The sequence below is a fragment of the Pseudophryne corroboree genome, chromosome 3 (assembly GCF_028390025.1).
Source record: "Pseudophryne corroboree isolate aPseCor3 chromosome 3, aPseCor3.hap2, whole genome shotgun sequence".
Lineage (NCBI taxonomy): Eukaryota > Metazoa > Chordata > Amphibia > Anura > Myobatrachidae > Pseudophryne > Pseudophryne corroboree.
The window spans coordinates 38,337,472-38,355,651 of NC_086446.1; the positions used below are offsets into that span (position 1 = coordinate 38,337,472).

The following is an 18,180-nucleotide window of genomic DNA, read 5'->3' on the forward strand; positions in this document are numbered from 1 at the left end:
CAAACAGGAAGGGGGCGCCGTGATACTAATAGCTCCAGGGTGGCACAGGAGAAATTGGTACACAGATCTGCAGAGGCTGTCTGTGGACGCTCCGTTTCTTCTGCCTCAACATCCAGATTTGATATTTTAGGATACCTGTCTCTACAAACATCTAGGCTATTGAAACATCCGTCTTAAAAGCAATAGGTTTTTCACATGAGGTAATCCAAACATTGCTTAAAGCACAGATAGTATCCTCTGCTCTCATATATTGGCATGCTTATTTTCTGTGGTGCGCTGCCATAAGTTTTGATCCTAGGCCTTTCAGAGTTTCTAGAATTCTAGCTTTTCTTCAAGCGAGAATGGACAAGGCTCTCTGTGTAGCTTCCTCGAAGGTACAAGTGTCAGCATTATCTGTATGGTATCAAAAGAAAATTGCTAACCTACAGGATGTTCACACTTTTTTTTTCAAGGTATTGCCTCACATTCAACATCCCCCCCCCCACTCCACCCCCCCCCCCACCCCCCCCCCCCCCAACTCCCTGGGACTTAGAAATAGTTCTCAGGGCACTTCAAGTTGCTCCTTTTGAACCACTGAGTCACCTGGATCTCTAATGGTTGACAGCTAAAGTTCTTTTTCTTCTGGCAGTTGCTTCAGCTAGAAGAGTATCAGGTTTAGGGGCACTGTCGTATCGCCCTCCTTTTCTGATATTTCGTCCAGATAGAGCGATTCTCTGAACTAAATCTGGGTATTTTCCTAAATGTGGTCTCAAAGTTCTATTTTAATGAAGAAATAGTAGTTCCAGCTTTTCAGGTACTGGACCTCTCTGTGGGAGATGCATTATTGGACGTGGTTCGTGCTCTAAGGATCTACGTGGATCGTACCAGTGTCATCAGAAGGACAGACACTCTCTTTGTTCTATATGGATTCCACAAGAGAGGATTGCCTGCCAATAAGCAAACACTGGCCAGGTGGCCTCGGATGACTATCTCAGAAGCATACTCCCAAGCTGATCTCCTGATTCTGGATCATGAGCCTAATTCAGATCTGGTCGCTGGGTTGCATTTTTTGCTGTCCTGCGATCAGATAGTCGCCGCCTACAGGGGAAGTGTATTTTCACTGTGCAAGTGTGCGTTCCTATGTGTAGCAGAGCTGCTAAAAATCAGTGTGTGCAGTCTACGCAGCCTAGGACTTACTCTTCCAGTGCGATTGAATCCTGCTGATAGGGGCCGGAGCTGACGTCAGACACACTCCCTAAAAACGCTTGGACACGCCTGTGGGTTTCCGGACACTCCCTGTAAATGGTCAGTTGCCACCCACAAACAGCCTCTTCCGGTCAATCACCTTGCATACGCCCGTGCGAATGGATCCTTCGCACCATCCCTTCGCTGACCGCCGATGCCCGCTGTAGCCATCCGACGCACGTGCGCATTGAGGTTTAGAAGCATGCACAGTTAGGATCTGATCGCCCGCTGCGTGAAAACGCACAACAGCGATCAGATCTGAATTAGGCCCAATGTCTCTGCCCACTCTTCTAGGGCAGCCTACCGTGGCGCCTCAGCTGAACACATTTGTAAGACAGCCACATGGTCATCCATTAACACATTCATTAGACATTATGCCTTTGACACATTTGCTTCTCAGGATGCTGCATTTGCATTCTTTCCAATCAGGGGCGTCTCCTCCACTAGTGGCTGCTTTGGGATGTCGCAAGGTAGATCCTGTGGATCACTGTGGACCCTAATAGAGAAAGCAGAGGTTATGGTAGACTTACGTAGATAGCACTCTTTCTCTGAAGTCCACCGTGTTCACATGGATTCCTCCCTGTTGCAACTGATTTGAGAATCTGTACACTTACTAACCTCTTCCTGTCCTTTGATATGGAAGTGTGCGTATTGATAAAGGTGAACCCAGGAAAGGGCACCCTTTGCTTAACCAAGTACAAGCACGCAATCAGTCAGTCAGCATCAGGTTCATACACGGCTGCAGCCAGTGACCAGTCAACAAAATAACCTTTGTAATAACTAGCCACACGTGTATTCAGTGAGGAATAATAGTGCAGAGCTGCTTTATTTCCTGAAAACGTTACATTATATAGAGGTACATATTTGCATACAGTGACGTAGCTTCCTTGCACATAACATAATCCTATTGGTTAATGATCTCTTTAATTCTATTGGTTAACATACTTTTCTTATCCTATTGGTTAATAAACTATCTTCTTAGCAACGCTATAATTCCAGTTTGCGGTTTTACGTTTGACAACAGTGGACTTTTGTTAAACTCATAATCTACATATGTCTGGGTCTGCTTCCGTTCCTGTTATACCGCAAACTGATAAATGCCTTTGCAGCCTTCACATTTAGCTGCTGATAATATATTTGTGCAAGGAGTTTATCTTAGATAAAGTTCACAGCTTCACAATATGTGTTCAAACAGAGTACAGGTCTACACTCTTTCCTGTGTCACTTCTAAGCTGAAAATCAATTTGAAACAGTTTGTAAGATGTCAATTATAAAATGGAGTCCTATGAACAAATATGGCTTCCATCTTTATCAACTTCCCCTCTTTGATTCTAATTTTATTTTACCCTTCCTTTACATGGTCATTGATTCTATAGGGACACCTACTTTCACGACTGGTGTACCATAAGGGCACTCCAGGCATGGGCTAGTCCATTCAACATCCCTATGCTCGGGTAGAACCAATGTTCCCTATCCTCTTATTCCTAACCACAAGAGAAAGTTCACAAAAGAGAAGCAGTTTCTCAAAATGAGATTATTATAATGTTCATAGTCCTTGAAAATGTTTATAACTTCATATTGTGACAGCAATGTTCCTTTAGATCACATCATCATAGCAATAGGGACAGCTGGAAGCTTCTGTGTATCTGGTGTGGCAGGTATCACAGTAGAATGAAGTGGAGTTGTATAGGGTGGTGTCTCCCAGAAGTTCCAGATAAATCGGTTGTGATTTTTCAGTTTCAGAAATACCTCGGACAGAAAAAGATCTTTGTGTAAGTATCTTTTGTATTATCCACATAATAATCCTTACAACAATATAGATTACTAATAGCAAGGCAAGCATGTTGGCAATAATGGACAATATTCCTGCTATCCATCCTCCTATGCCCTGGAACCAGTTGTTTGGATTTAACCATGAAAGCCAAGAAAAGTACGAGTCTGTAATTACACTGGTGTGGTTATGGTCAATAGCGAACTGATTTTTCAACTGTATTACTTCATTCATCTTTTCATCAATAATATCTTCTGGGTTAGTATCATTAGTTTATATATATATATATATATATATATATATACAACACTTAACTCCATATACAGTTTGTAATGTGACACAATAGCCTGCAGAAGCTGCTGTAAGGTAATCAAGAATCATGCGGTGCTGAATAAGTTCTGTTCGGACCGATTGGAGCTCATGTCCAATATACCTAAAGGTACTATCATATATTTCAGTGATATTATCAATTATATCCCCCAAGGCCTGGATCATTTTCTGATTTGCAGTGGATCCCCACGTGCCAAATGTAATTATGTTTCCAAAACCCAATCCTAGTTTGTAACCTGTACTTGGGGTAAAGAGATGCTTATATTTCTTGCTTATTGTCTTGACTTCACGTTTGGTCAACTTTTGGCCTGGGGGTGTTACCTCGGATGTAAATTGTTCTTTCATATTCTCATGATCTAATGTAACTACATCAGGAATGAGTGTACCTATAAAACATATTCCAAAAGCATTGTACGATAACCATTTATAAGCCCGTCTACCACAGATGTAATAGATCCCACTAGGTAAAGTGTATGGCTCATCCCACAATGCATATATTATTGCTTCGTTCAAGAGGTCACAAGGATATTCCTCTCCTATTATCCTTTCCTGAAATCGGTCCCATGCTTCAGAGACATTTACCCCTACCATTTTTGCTATTATGGCCCAAAAGTATTTTGGATTACCTATATCTAATATGTGTGTACAGCCTGTGGTGGCCCCCAAGAATTTTATTCCAGTAAGATCAGTCCCTTCATCAGGTTCCCATCCTGCCCATCGTTTGGCTGTTTCTTCTCCTACAGATTTATTTATACACACTACCTGTTGTTCTTTAGTAAAATGATAACTTTTTACTATTAAAGCTGGAGCTTTGGTCATATCATAAGGGGGTGCAGTGTGTTTTCCACAACCACGATTTTTGACCATGTCATATGTGACGGGCACTGGGACAAATCCTACATTTCCTTGTCCTCTTGGGACATGACTGCAAATCCAACAATCTGTGAGGTTTGCACCTTTACCCAGTAATGTATGGTAGGTATCGAGAGGGTGTGTATGTACCATGTGCGAGGGGTCACCCTGGCACCACTCTTCGCATGTTGCATCTGAATTAGGCCCGCAATACCTACAAATACACTCTTTTACTGCTGTCATTTTCTTACAGTTGTTCCTTATTGTATCTACTGATCTGCGTCTTCTAGGTTTATATGCATTTACTGGAGTATTTGGTGAAGTCATAACAGTAGACATTTCTGATAAAATAGAGAGGATTCCTGATTAATTTATATTTCCCTTTGTGTCATTACCCTTGGTATGGTTACCATCTATGGCCCTGTCACGTGACTCCTCATAATAGTATGACCATATAAGGATAACCATGCCAACAATAAGAACTGAATAACACATTATACATGCCCACAGACCCATGTCCGGTCTGGCGCTTATGAGATGATATCTGTACATTCTGATTGTGTATCGTGATTGGATAATACTTCCTTTGTCACTTTCTTGCAATGTGATGCATGTACCCACGAATCCCTTCCACACAATTTGACCGACGTGGCTGTCGTCAACAGGACTTGGAATGGACCTTCAAATCTGGGTTCTAGAGACTTTCTTACGTGTTTCTTAGTGACCACCCAATCACCTGGCTTCAGTTCATGCGTTTCCTGTGACTTATTAGGATCTGGAATAGAACCAAAAACTTTGTCGTGCATTTTGGTTAGTTGTTGTTGTATATGTATTATATACTGAGCTAAGTCACCATGCTCATGTTGCAATTGTTGAAGAAAATAACAGCCTGTCCTAGCTGCAGTACCAAAAAGGATTTCATACGGTGTTAACCCATGCTTTACACTAGGAGTATTTCTGACTGAGAAAAGGGCTATGGGCAAGCATTCTAACCATGTTTTACTTGTTTCTGCCACTAATTTCTGTAATTTTAATTTTAGGGTATAGTTCGTGCGTTCCACGTGACCACTGCTTTGTGGATGATAAGCCGTGTGGAAGGCCTGGGTAACCCCTAAATCAGATAAAATTTTGCCCAATATCTCTCCTGTAAAATGAGTACCTCTGTCACTTTCAATAACTTCAGGTACTCCAAACCTGCATATTACTTCTTGCATTAGCTTCTTTGCAACTGTCTTGGCGTTTGCTGCTCTACAAGGCCACGCTTCAACCCAATTTGAGAATAGGTCTTTGCACACAAGTACATTTTCATACCCAGAACATTTAGGTAACTGGATAAAGTCTATTTGTAATCTCTGAAAGGGGTAGCAAGTTTGTGGGGTACTTTTTGCTGGTACCTTCACAACCTTTCCTGGGTTGTGTAGAGCACAAGTTACACACCCTGCAACATAAGCCTGTGCTGCTTGTGTGAAACCTGGTGCCAACCAATGCTGGTTTAGAATCCTCACCATTGCATCTCTGGATTGGTGAGTTTTTCCATGCAATATTTGTGCTAAGACTGGGTAAAGTGAGCGTGGTAAACAGATACGGTTCTCCACCATCCATCTGTCACCGTGTATTTGCCCACCTAATTTTTCCCAATCCTTTTTCTCCTTGTCTGAGGCCTGTGCTTGTAATTTGCACAATAACTGTAAGTCTAATAACTCTGGTGTGACAGATAACATCACCTGAGTGGCAGAGGCTGGACTGCTGCAGCTTTTGCAGCCTGATCAGCTAGAGCGTTTCCTCTGACCTCTGCAGTATCCTCTTTAGTGTGTGCTTTGACCTTTATAACTGCTAATTTCTTTGGCAATTGAAAGGCAGCAAATAATGCCCTAATACAGTCTGCATGTTTTATTGGTTTTCCTGAAGAACCTAGAAAATCTCTGCTCTTCCAGGTAACTGCATAGTCATGGGCAATACCAAAGCAGTACCTTGAGTCTGTATAAACGTTAACTGTTTGACCTTCAGCATAAATACAGGCTGCAATCCATGCCCTAAGCTCTGCCTCCTGGGCTGAACTACCTGATGGCAAGGGTTCCTGAATTAAGATGTCTGTCTCTGTGGTAACTGCAAAACCTGTATGTGGTTCTCCAGCCACATAGTACCTGGAGCCATCCACAAATAAATGTAAATCTGCATTGAGTAGAGGATGTTCCTTTATTTCTGGTGTACTTGCGGTTTCAAGATTCATTAACTCTATACAATCATGCTCTTGGTCATGTATAGAAATTGAAAAATTTGATTGGTTTTCTGTGCCTGTCATTTCTGTGCCTGTCATTTCATCATCACTCGCACCATTCCCACTTTTGAAACCAGCGGCAATAATGTAGCTGGGTTCAAAGAAGTACAACGTTTGATCGTGACATTGGATGGTGTAAGCAATGCTACTTCATATTTGGTTAGTCTAGCAGCAGATAAATGTTTAGTCTGCGCTTGGTTCAGAATTTCAGTCACTGAGTGAGGCACCTGTACAGTTAAGGGATGACCCAGAACAATATCAGCAGCTTTGTCTAACAATAACGCTGCTGCTGCTGCTACTGACTTGAAACATGTTGTTGCTGCCCGTATGACTGGGTCTAACTGTACTGAATAATACGCTAGGGGTCGCTGCTTGTCACAATGTACCTGAGTTAATATTCCTTGCGCATGGTCTGAAATTTCACAACAAAACAAATTGAAAGGCCTTGCATAATCAGGAAGTCCTAATGCTGGTGCTGATATTATGTCTGTTTTTAGCTGACAAAAAGCATCTAGCTGTTCTTGTGTCATGAGTAATGCACCTTGTGCATTTTGTCCCTTTAGGGCATCATATAACACTTGTAGTTTCTGGGATGCGCCTACAATCCATTCTCTGCAACACGTGATCAGTCCTAAAAAGGATCTGAGCTGTTTAAGTGTCTGAGGAGGTTTGACTGACGAAATTACATTTCTCCTCTCTGTAGTAATGTGTTTAGCATTAGCAGAAATACAATGACCCAAAAATGGTATTTTGTCCTGTGCATACTGTAACTTGTCCTTGGATACTTTGCAATTCTTTTTGTGTAAAAATAATAACAAAGAATATGTATCCTGTTCACATTTCTGTCTGTCATCTGCACACAAAAGTAGGTCATCTACATATTGTATCAGTACTGTGGACGCATTTTCTGGTGCCCATTCCTGAAGGACTAATGCCATAGCCTCGTTAAATCCACTGGGACTTACTGCTCCTCCCTAAGGCAACCTTGTCCAGCAGTACTGTTGTACGTTAAAAGTAAAGGCTAGCAGTAACTGACTATCCTCAGTAATGGGCACACTGAAAAATGCGTTAGCAAGATCCAGGACAGTGAATACTGTAGCACTAGTTGGAATCTGATTGAGAAGTGTGTGCGGGTTGGGAACAATAGGACTATCTATGATCATCCTCATGTTGACCTACCTTAGGTCATGAATAAGCCTGTAAGAGGGCTTATCATTTACTTGGGAACGTTTCCTAATGGGAAACAGAGGCGTATTCCAAGGGGACCTGCATGTCTTAAGGACCCCTGCCTTAACATAATCCCCAATTTGTTTTCCTATGGCCTCCACCTGTTCACTGTTTAGGGGACACTGTTTCATTTTAACTGGTTGTACATTGGGCTTCAATTTGATAGCCACTGGTGTTACTGGGAGTAAACCCACATCTACTTTGCTGCTTGACCACAGGTCCTGTGGTAATGTTTGAAGCAATTCAGGAAGCAAAGTACTCGGGGAGTCACACTCCTGAGATGAGACAAACATGTACGTATCCAAAGCAATTCTTTGGTTGTCACAAGCATGAGTTGAAATTGACACAGTTCCATTTTTAAATATTATACAGGCTTCTAGGGCAGATAAAAGATCTGCTCCTATTAAGTTTACTGGGCAGTCTTCAGATATGAGAAACTGTGTGACAACTGATTTACCCTTTGGGCCAGAAACTTTTACTGGTATGGATTGTTGTAGGAACTGTGTTTGACCATGTAAACCTGTAGCAGGTACTTGATCGACTGAAATTAGATTTTTGGGCACTAAGTCTTTCCTTATTACAGACCTGGCTGCCCCGGTGTCCACCAAACACTGGATGGTTGGGCCTCCATCAAGAGTTAGAGGTAAATTACATTGTGGTCCTGCCTTAGATACTCTACAGGGAAAGGTGGGCACTCGGGGGCCGTATTCCTAATCTGATTTGTGTTTGTCTTGGGGATTGTGGCTGCTCTGAAATGGTTTTTGCAAATTGGCTTGCTGATTTTTCCATTTCCGACAGTCCTTTTTAAGATGACCCTTTTTATTGCAGGCAAAACACAGACCCAGTCTCCTTGCTGTCTCAGCAGTGGATCTGAATCTGTTATCAGAGCCCTGTTTGTGGGTCTCTTGTTGGAATTTACCTGGTGCTTGTTAAACCAGATAAATAGTCTGTGGAGCTGACTTCTTTTTGTCAGCCTTTTTCTGATTATTATGTTCAATGGCACGCAAGATAGTGAGCATCACATCTGGAGCCAATGTCCCTGCTTCTGGCCTGCTTCGATACAATTCTTCCTTTAGGGTGGGGGATAGGCCATTAAGGAAGGCAGTCTTGAATACTCTAATGTCTCTAGGCTCTGTCATATTAAAGCCTTGATCAGTATGTCATCTGTGCATGATATCGTAGTACTGCTGTACTGATTCTGTTTTATTCTGTCTGTGTTCTTGTGCTGCTGGTGCATTTTCTACCAGGCGATTACAGAAAAGTTCACACTTTCCTATCCACGTCTGGCCAGAAGCACAAGCTTTACGCTCATTTTCAGCAGGTATAGCAAGTGCTTCACCTGGATGGTTAGGCTGCATTAGCTCTATTTGACCTGCGATCAGATCTACTGCAGAGGCTTTTGTTACTTCATCTAGATCTAGCCATGTAGCATTATAAATTGTTCTTAATCTTTTAACCTGCCTAAGAAACCCCATGGGTTGAAGTTTAATATCTGGCATGTCCTTGACTATTGTTAACAGTTCTGTATTTGTCCATGGCTTGTACCATGTTGTGGTTCTGCGCCGCTCTGCCTGCGCTTCATTGCCATGCGCAGCTGCTACAGCAGGTGTGATTGAAACCTGTGTACATACTGGATACAATCCATATGGGACTGATCCGTCGGGTACAATATATGCTGGAGGTGCAGATGCCAGACTGGAGACCATACATCCAGTTTGTTTAGGACGCACCCCATGTCTTTTGACATTACATAGTGTGCACTCTCTGGTTTGCCAATGTATAAGTTTAGGGCATCCGCATCTCCAAGTATATTTTGTAGGTTTCTTACTTTTAAGTAATGGCAGCCATTCACTGATAGATTTCCTAAACCTAACAGATTTTCTAACATTTGGTCCTTCACAGGGTTTGCATGTGTAAGACCAGGGTGTCTGACAAACTGGGCATATTGTGTCATCTGGTGGGTTACAATGTCCACACTTTGGACATGCCCAGTAAGGATACCCTTTGGTTTTCTTGGGACCTCTATGTATCATTGTGTCCTGTCTTGTTGTGTCTACATCTTCCCAGTCATCCAAACTTATTAGGGACAGTTGCTCCTGAATTTGGTCTGCCTCTTCTAACTCTTTTTCATACTGAAGTAATTCAGCCGTGTCAATCCACAACTCAAGCCTACGCTCCAGTTTATTATCCTTCACATTCTCCCATAGGTTACCCTAATTTGTTTCAACCTATCCGGGTCTAGAATGCCATCAGTAGTCTCTTCTGCCCGTTGAAACAATCGTCTCATACCCTTCAAGCATTGCTCACCATGTACATTCTTCATAATGTCCATGGCACTCCGAGGTGCTTCATCCGAAGGATAAGTATTTGTATTTCCCATTCTTATGGCCAGTAAGAAAAAAGTCCGAGAAATATCAGTAGCCTGGATCTAACGGATCCTCAGAGATACAACTGTGAGGATAATTGCCTGGAACGGAGGTGATTTGTAACCAATTTTTACCTATGTCACTATCTTTTGGAATGAAATTACATCCCATCAATATGAGTACATCATCTGGGTTTTCTCTATTTTCCCAAACACCTTCTTCTACAGAGTATACTACTGCTTTTAAAATAAATGGATGTCCCTCCCCTAACTTATGTATGATTGCTATGCAGACACAATCCTGACAGGACATTTAACTTGCATTCACTGTTTATAGTGGTCTGTGGTTACAACTCACAGAAGAAAGAGAAAAATAAAGTTTTAAATGACTTCCCTTTCTGATTTTTCTTAACTCTGTACGCTATAATTTTTAAAGCGACAGGACGTACTTTATAATACAAGCAAGGTATGCAAGTCAGATGCAATGATATTCTACTATGAGTACAATTTAGACTCTTATATTGTGTACAATATACTGCTCTGAATCTTTTAATTCAGACAGTATATCAGACCACTTCCTTCCAATGTCTCTTACTGTAGGAATGAAATGGCAACAGATTGGTGCAAAAATGTCAAATCCTTCTTCCCAAGGTTCAGAAAATAGGGGAGATTCTCCTGGACTACAAATATAATGTCAATAAAATGTCTGATCGTGGTGTGCCTTTACTAAGAGTACTACACACTTACAAAGGGGACATGTCTGTTTCATAACTGAGTCTTTTTCTAAAATCTCCCTATACTATTTTACATATATACTGCTGCAACAATGACTTAATCTACGGTATAATTTCTTTATAAGACCAACAAGACAGTAGTCCAGCCCTCAAGGGCCTCATATGGGTCAATTAAGTCTACGGATAGGATCGCTACCGCACCAGAGTACCTGACCAGACTCATTGGACGCTTTAACTACGTCACTCCAATCGCCTGTTATTTGAGGTATATACTTCAAGTATACGGGTCCCGGGAGCCACTACCACCAGTGACGGCAGCTACAGCACCATCCGGTTTAATAACCCGTTAGTTGATTATGTATGCACACTCAAAATACTCAGGATAAATTCACACTTCATTCATTGATCTATACGCCTTTGTAACATATATAAGCACATATAAGCAAGAGATAGAATGAAAATGAGAAAAACCTGTTTTACTGAGTGATGTTTGCGCACACAATCCCGAATCTCTGTCTCCCAGCGGAACAGGGTGGACAGGTAGAAGGAATGAGAGTCTACAGAGAAATATCTCTACGTACCATGCATGGGTTTTGAGTCTCAGTCCAGGAACCGTCCGCCCAGTCGTCCGCTGTTCAACAGGTGATGTGGGATCTCGGATTCGGAACCTCCATATGATAAAGGTGAACCCAGGAAAGGGCACCCTTTGCTTAACCAAGTTCAAGCACGCATTCAGTCAGTCAGCATCAGGTTCATACACGGCTGCAGCCAGTGACCAGTCAACAAAATAACCTTTGTAATAACTAGCCACACGTGTATTCAGTGAGGAATAATAGTGCAGAGCTGCTTTATTTTCTGAAAACATTACATTATATAGAGGTACATATTTGCATACAGTGGCGTAGCTTCCTTACACATAACATAATCCTGTTGGTTAATGATTACTTTAATTCTATTGGTTAACATACTTTTCTTATCCTATTGGTTAATAAACTATCTTCTTAGCAACGCTATAATTCCAGTTTGCGGTTTTACGTTTGACAACAGTGGACTTTTGTTAAACTCATAATCTACATATGTCTGGGTCTGCTTCCGTTCCTGTTATACCGCAAACTGATAAATGCCTTTGCAGCCTTCACATTTAGCTGCTGATAATATATTTGTGCAAGGAGTTTATCTTAGATAAAGGTCACAGCTTCACAATATGTGTTCAAACAGAGTACAGGTCTACACTCTTTCCTGTGTCACTTCTAAGCTGAAAATCAATTTGAAACAGTTTGTAAGATGTCAATTATAAAATGGAGTCCTATGAACAAATATGGCTTCCATCTTTATCAGTATGTTCTTCTCACCTGAATAGGTCTCCATCTTTAACTGCTCCTGCTTTGAGATTTGGAACCAACTGAATTGCCTGAGCTTGGGAGTAAGGGATATAAGGGGCTGGCCCATTGCATCCTGGGAGTCTGAAAAGCTTAACTGTTTGGTGCTCGATCCACTGTGACTATTATATATCCCAAGGTAGATCCTGTGGACACTGTGGACTTCAGAGAAAGAGGGTTATCTAGGGAAGTCTGCCATAACCTCTGCTTTTGTTATCTTATGGGCTGTTTTGTGAGGATTTCTATTATTTTAATAGTTTTTCATAAAAACTTGTGTTTTATATATGAAACGTGACCGGCGCCCATTCAGCTGCAGATTTCTGCTCTTTGTGTATATACTGTGGTAGTAGGTAGCGTCTCTCCATATTCACATTGACGAACATAACACTAAGAGAATGTCAGAAAAACCTGTGAGGATGTTCTTTTTCTATAGTGTGTATCACTGTGTCTGTGTGTCAGGTTCCTATAAGGTGTCAGGATGTCACTGTCAATCTCTCCATGCAGGAGTCGGAGTATATAGAGGAACACAGGGGTCTGTACAAGGAAGTGATGATGGAGAATCACCAGCCCCTCACATCACTGGGTAAGAGGAGACTGTCATGTATTGTACAGAGGAGAGCAGGTATGGGGGCCCCTATATACACATCATCTGATTATCACATATATACACTGTACTCAGTCACTGTGTGTCTCCTACAGATGGACCCAGTAACAGAGATACCCCAGAGAGATGTCCCTGTCCTCTGTATTCCCAGGAGTGTACAGAGGAGAATCACAGGATCCCACAGGAGCATCAGGTAGGTGGGAGTTAGGGTCTCGCCAATAAACCAAAGTGACTATCTGTGACCGAAAGCCCCGTCTTCACAGAATGAAGTCCATGTCCCACGGGACCTGGCCAATTAGGGGATTCCCACTTACCGCCAGTAACCGCCTGTTACTAAATCCACCCACTGCGCACTGGGTACTATGCTGCCACCACCAGACTCCTTCCCGTTGCGTCTGGAAACAAGGTTCTGCTCTATGTGTCAACACGCTGTCTTACCACACCTGTGTGGTGTTGACTGATCCCCACTAATCGCTTGCCCTAGCATGGCATGGTAGCTCACGGATGGCAGAGCTTGGAGACGCTGGGTGTTACCCTAAACAGCCTGAAGGACGGAGCTATGTTTAGCATAACCCTGCTGGTCACAAGATGAAGCGGTCGTCTTTAGGCAAAATATGTTTATTCCCTCAAATAGTTCTAAAAAGAACTCTTCCCTAATTCTAGGGGCAACAGCAATACAGCAGATGTTCACAGCAGAGAAAAGATGGTGTATATATCCCCCTGAGGCTGCAGGACTCTCTTTATACAGTAAAACCACACTGAATCTCATGGGGTAGTGCCACCCTGAGTCTTTTCCATCAGGTCGGATATCTTACAAAAAATAAATAAATTACATTTTAAAAGGATATAAATGCATAAAGCAATTTCCTTCTTCCTGTCACACAAAGTTTGGTGTCGTTTAAACTGCATCCTTTACCTCCTGATAATTTACAATTCTCCTTTGATCACACAGATTCTATAGTTTCTACAGTAGTGTCTGTATTTGTAACAAATGGTACATGAAAACAAATTATACAAAGCATAGAAATTGTTTCCCCCAGCCATTCACGTATCTGGAGTGAATATACAGGAAATCATTGAAAACAAACTGATTTCTCCAATAGCATAGACCAGGCATGTCCAAACTGCGACCATCCAGTTGTTGTGAAACTACATATACCAGCATGCCCTGACACAGTTTTGCTGTCAGAGAATGCTAATGCTGTGTCAGTGCATGCTGGGATGTGTAGTTTATCAACAGCTGGAGGGCCGCAGTTTGGACATGCCTGGCATAGACACACCAAAAGACCACCTAGGGGTCATTTCACAGGAAGTGCTGTAACCAAAGTATTGGTCATTTCACTCTTACACCTACTCACAGAAACTGCAGAACCCGAGCACATTACCTGCGGTGCCCTGACCAACACATCAAAAGGTCTGATCACACTAGGAGGTTACTGAGCATATGACTTCCTATGTGAGAGTGTACCATGACTTATCCTATAGTCACTAAGAGCATCTTGGATACAAATATATTATAAAACGATATAGCTCTCCAACTGCGCACAGCGCAATGATATAACATAGACACATTTTTAAACACTCCGCTCCCGGTGCCGTTAGTACATTTGAATGGGGTGCCTAGCGCTCATTGTCTCTGTAAAATGGCGCCGGGCACGGAGTAATACCCCCTTCAGTGCCGCAGACGCCATTGTACCTGTGGTTGACAGGGTCTCCAGCCACACTATCCCTATATGATCTGTAGAGAAGCTGTGTGTCTTATACAGTGATATTCTGTTTAGTCTCAAAGTAATCTGACATTACTAAAGTGTTATTTTGTTGTTGTTATTCAGGGTGAGCACCTTTCCGATGTGAAGTCCAAAGATATAGAGGGAGAAGAAGGGACGTATGTGACTGATATGAAGGCAGAAGATACAGAGGGAGAAGAAGAGACGTATGTGATTGATATGAAGGCAGAAGGTGTAGAGGGAGAAGAAGAGACATATGTGACTGATATGAAGGCAGAAGATATAGAGGGAGAAGAAGAGACGTATGTGACTGATATGAAGGCAGAAGATACAGAGGGAGAAGAAGAGACGTATGTGACTGATATGAAGGCAGAAGATATAGAGGGAGAAGAAGAGACGTATGTGACTGATATGAAGGCAGAAGATACAGAGGGAGAAGAAGAGACGTATGTGACTGATATGAAGGCAGAAGATACAGAGGGAGAAGATGAAACATGTGTGATTGATATGAAGGCAGAAGATGTAGAGGGAGAAAAAGAGACATATGTGACTGATATGAAGGCAGAAGATATAGAGGGAGAAGAAGAGACGTATGTGACTGATATGAAGGCAGAAGATACAGAGGGAGAAGAAGAGACGTATGTGACTGATATGAAGGCAGAAGATACAGAGGAAGAAGAGACGTATGTGAGGGGAGATCAGAAGTGTAAGGAGGATGAAATCCCTACAGATATCAGCACTGGTGAGTAATAATCCTCATTACAGAAAAGAGTCACATATTCTGCTTGCTGAGTCACTACAGAAGTCTCTTCCTCTACACCACTGTTTCCCAACCACGGTCCTCAAGGCACACTAACAGTCCTGGTTTTAGTAATATCCAGGCTTGAACACAGGTGACTTAATTAGTACCTCAGTTATTTTGATTTAATCATCTGTGCTGAAGCCTGGATATCACTAAAACCTTCACTGTTGGTGTGCCTTGAGGACCGCGGTTGGGAATGCCTGCTCTACACCCTCCTCTGTCAAGTCAAATTAATGAGGGAAATGTATCTGCCCAGTGTGGGAGTCAGGAAACGTCAGCCCCTATTATACTCCTGCTCTCTCCCTCACATCATGTCACTCTGTGTTACCAGCCCAGAGATCTGACCAGTCTCCTCCCCACACTCTGGTGTATCTCATATATCAGGAGCCATCAGCCCCTATTATACCCCTGCTGTCCCCTCACATCATGTCACCATGTGTTATCAGCCCAGGAATCGGACCTGTCTCCTCCCCGCACTCTGGTGTATTTCATACATCAGTAATTAAGTTGTCACTATAATGATTGACTTGTTGGCTTAATTTAGTAGCATGTATCTGGTGCGGCTAATCTACATGGAGATGACCAGAGGACCATATAGAGGCTGCTGTTGTTACATACATATCCACCTAGAGCACTTTGTGTAGTGTGGAAGCAGATGTTGGTAGTTCAGCCCACAAGTGTCCCGTATGTATGTGGGGGGGAGGGGGGGCAGTCTGGATGGATATTGTGGTTCAGTAATGTCACTGGTTGATGAGACTTATTTTTCTGTGATGATGGCTCAGGAATGTTACTCGGCACAGGCTGCATTATGGGGGAGGGGCTATGACTTATGTTGTGGCAGCAGACAACAATATTTTATCTGTTCTCCAAGAGTCTTATTTGTTGTTGGTACATTTAGAATTGTAATAATGTGGTCATAGGTTATAAGCCAAAATGTAACAACTAAACATTATTCATAATAGTGACACGGTGATGTAGTGGTGAGCAGCGCTGTCTCGCACCACTAGTCACGAGTTCAGTTCCCAAACATGGTCCTATCTGTGTGGAGTTTGTATGTGTTTCCTACAACTCTGCAAAAATCATACTGGTGTGTCGTGTGGAATGTACATTGTAAGCTCCACTGGGGCAGGGAATAATGTGATTTTCTAGTTATTCTCTGTAGAGCGGAGTAATATGGGAGAACTGTATATAGAACTGTGCATTATAATAGTTATATTATTTTCAGCAGATGAAGGCACAAGCAGGAATTCCTTGGAGGGAGATCTCATCTTGTCTGCAGATAGTAAAATAGAAGATAACCTCACACAGGATTCTACAGGAGACATCCCCATTAATCTAATTATACATCCAGTACCTCACAGTGCTGATACTTCATCTGATCCCTTTAATCGCGATGACTGTTCATCTAATACCTCAGATTTTGGTACACATCGTGCAGCTCATACACGTTATAAAATATTTCCCTGTTCTGAGTGTGAATCACGTCTTGTTACACATCAGAAAAGTCACACAGGTGAGAAACCATTTCCATGCTCTGAGTGCGAGAAAAGTTTTACACACAAATCAAAGCTTCTTACACATCAGAGAAGTCACACAGGTGAGAAGCCATTTCCATGCTCTGGGTGTGGGAAAAGTCTTGCAGGCAAATCACAGCTTGTTATACATCAGAGAAGTCACACAGGTGTGAAACCATTTCCATGCTCTGAGTGTGGGAAAAGTTTTGCAAGCAAATCACAGCTTGTTATACATCAGAGAAGTCACACAGGTGAGAAACCATTTCCATGCTCTGAGTGTGGGAAAAGTTTTGCACTCAAATCACTGCTTGTTATACATCAGAGACATCACACAGGTGAGAAGCCATTTCCATGCTCTGAGTGTGGGAAAAGTTTTGCACTCAAATCACGGCTTCTTACACATCAGAGAATTCACACTGGTGAGAAGCCATTTCCATGCTCTGAGTGTGGGAAAAGTTTTAAACATAAATCACAGCTTCTTATACATCCGAGAAGTCACACAGGTGAGAAACCATTTCCATGCTCTGAGTGTGGGAAAAGTTGTGCAGGCAAATCACAGCTTGTTATACATCAGAGAAGTCACACAGGTGAGAAACCATTTATATGCTCTGAGTGTGGGAAAAGTTTTCCACTCAAATCACAGCTTGTTATACATCAAAAAAGTCACACAGGTCAGAAACTATTTCCATGCTCTGAGTGTGGGAAAAGTTTTATACTCAAATCACAGCTTGTTATACATCAAAAAAGTCACACAGGTGTGAAACCATTTCCATGCTCTGAGTGTGAGAGATGTTTTCTGCGTAAAGCAGAACTTGTTATACATCAGAGACATCACACAGGTGAGAAACCATTTCCATGCTCTGAGTGTGGGAAAAGTTTTGCAGGCAAATCACAGCTTGTTATACATCAGAGAAGTCACACAGGTGAGAAACCATTTCCATGCTCTGAGTGTGGGAAAAGTTTTAAACACAAATCACAGCTTGTTATACATCAGAGAAGTCACACAGGTGTGAAACCATTTCCATGCTCTGAGTGTGGGAAAAGTTTTGCAAGCAAATCACAGCTTATTATACATCAGAGAAGTCACACAGGTGAGAAACCATTTCGATGCTCTGAGTGTGGGAAAAGTTTTAAACACAAATCACAGCTTGTTATACATCAGAGAAGTCACACAGGTGTGAAACCATTTCCATGCTCTGAGTGTGGGAAAAGTTTTGCAAGTAAATCACAGCTTATTATACATCAGAGAAGTCACACAGGTGAGAAACCATTTCGATGCTCTGAGTGTGGGAAATGTTTTTCAGGCAAATCGTATCTAGATAAACATCAGAAATCACATAGGAGTAAAGCATTACTATGATCTGATACACAAC

General features: G+C 42.1%; 1 protein-coding gene across 1 annotated transcript in view; it reads left to right on the forward strand.

Annotated features, from left to right (window-relative positions):
* Positions 1-18,180, forward strand: part of LOC135054648 (zinc finger protein 268-like) — a 247,646-nt gene that overhangs the window by 63,344 nt on the left and 166,122 nt on the right. Inside the window, exons 2-5 of the mRNA XM_063957886.1 lie at positions 12,665-12,782; positions 12,860-12,957; positions 14,597-15,233; positions 16,519-18,066. Of these exons, the coding sequence (XP_063813956.1) occupies positions 12,710-12,782; positions 12,860-12,957; positions 14,597-15,233; positions 16,519-18,066 (2,356 nt within the window). The 5' untranslated portion in view covers positions 12,665-12,709. The remainder of the gene's footprint in view (positions 1-12,664; positions 12,783-12,859; positions 12,958-14,596; positions 15,234-16,518; positions 18,067-18,180) is intronic.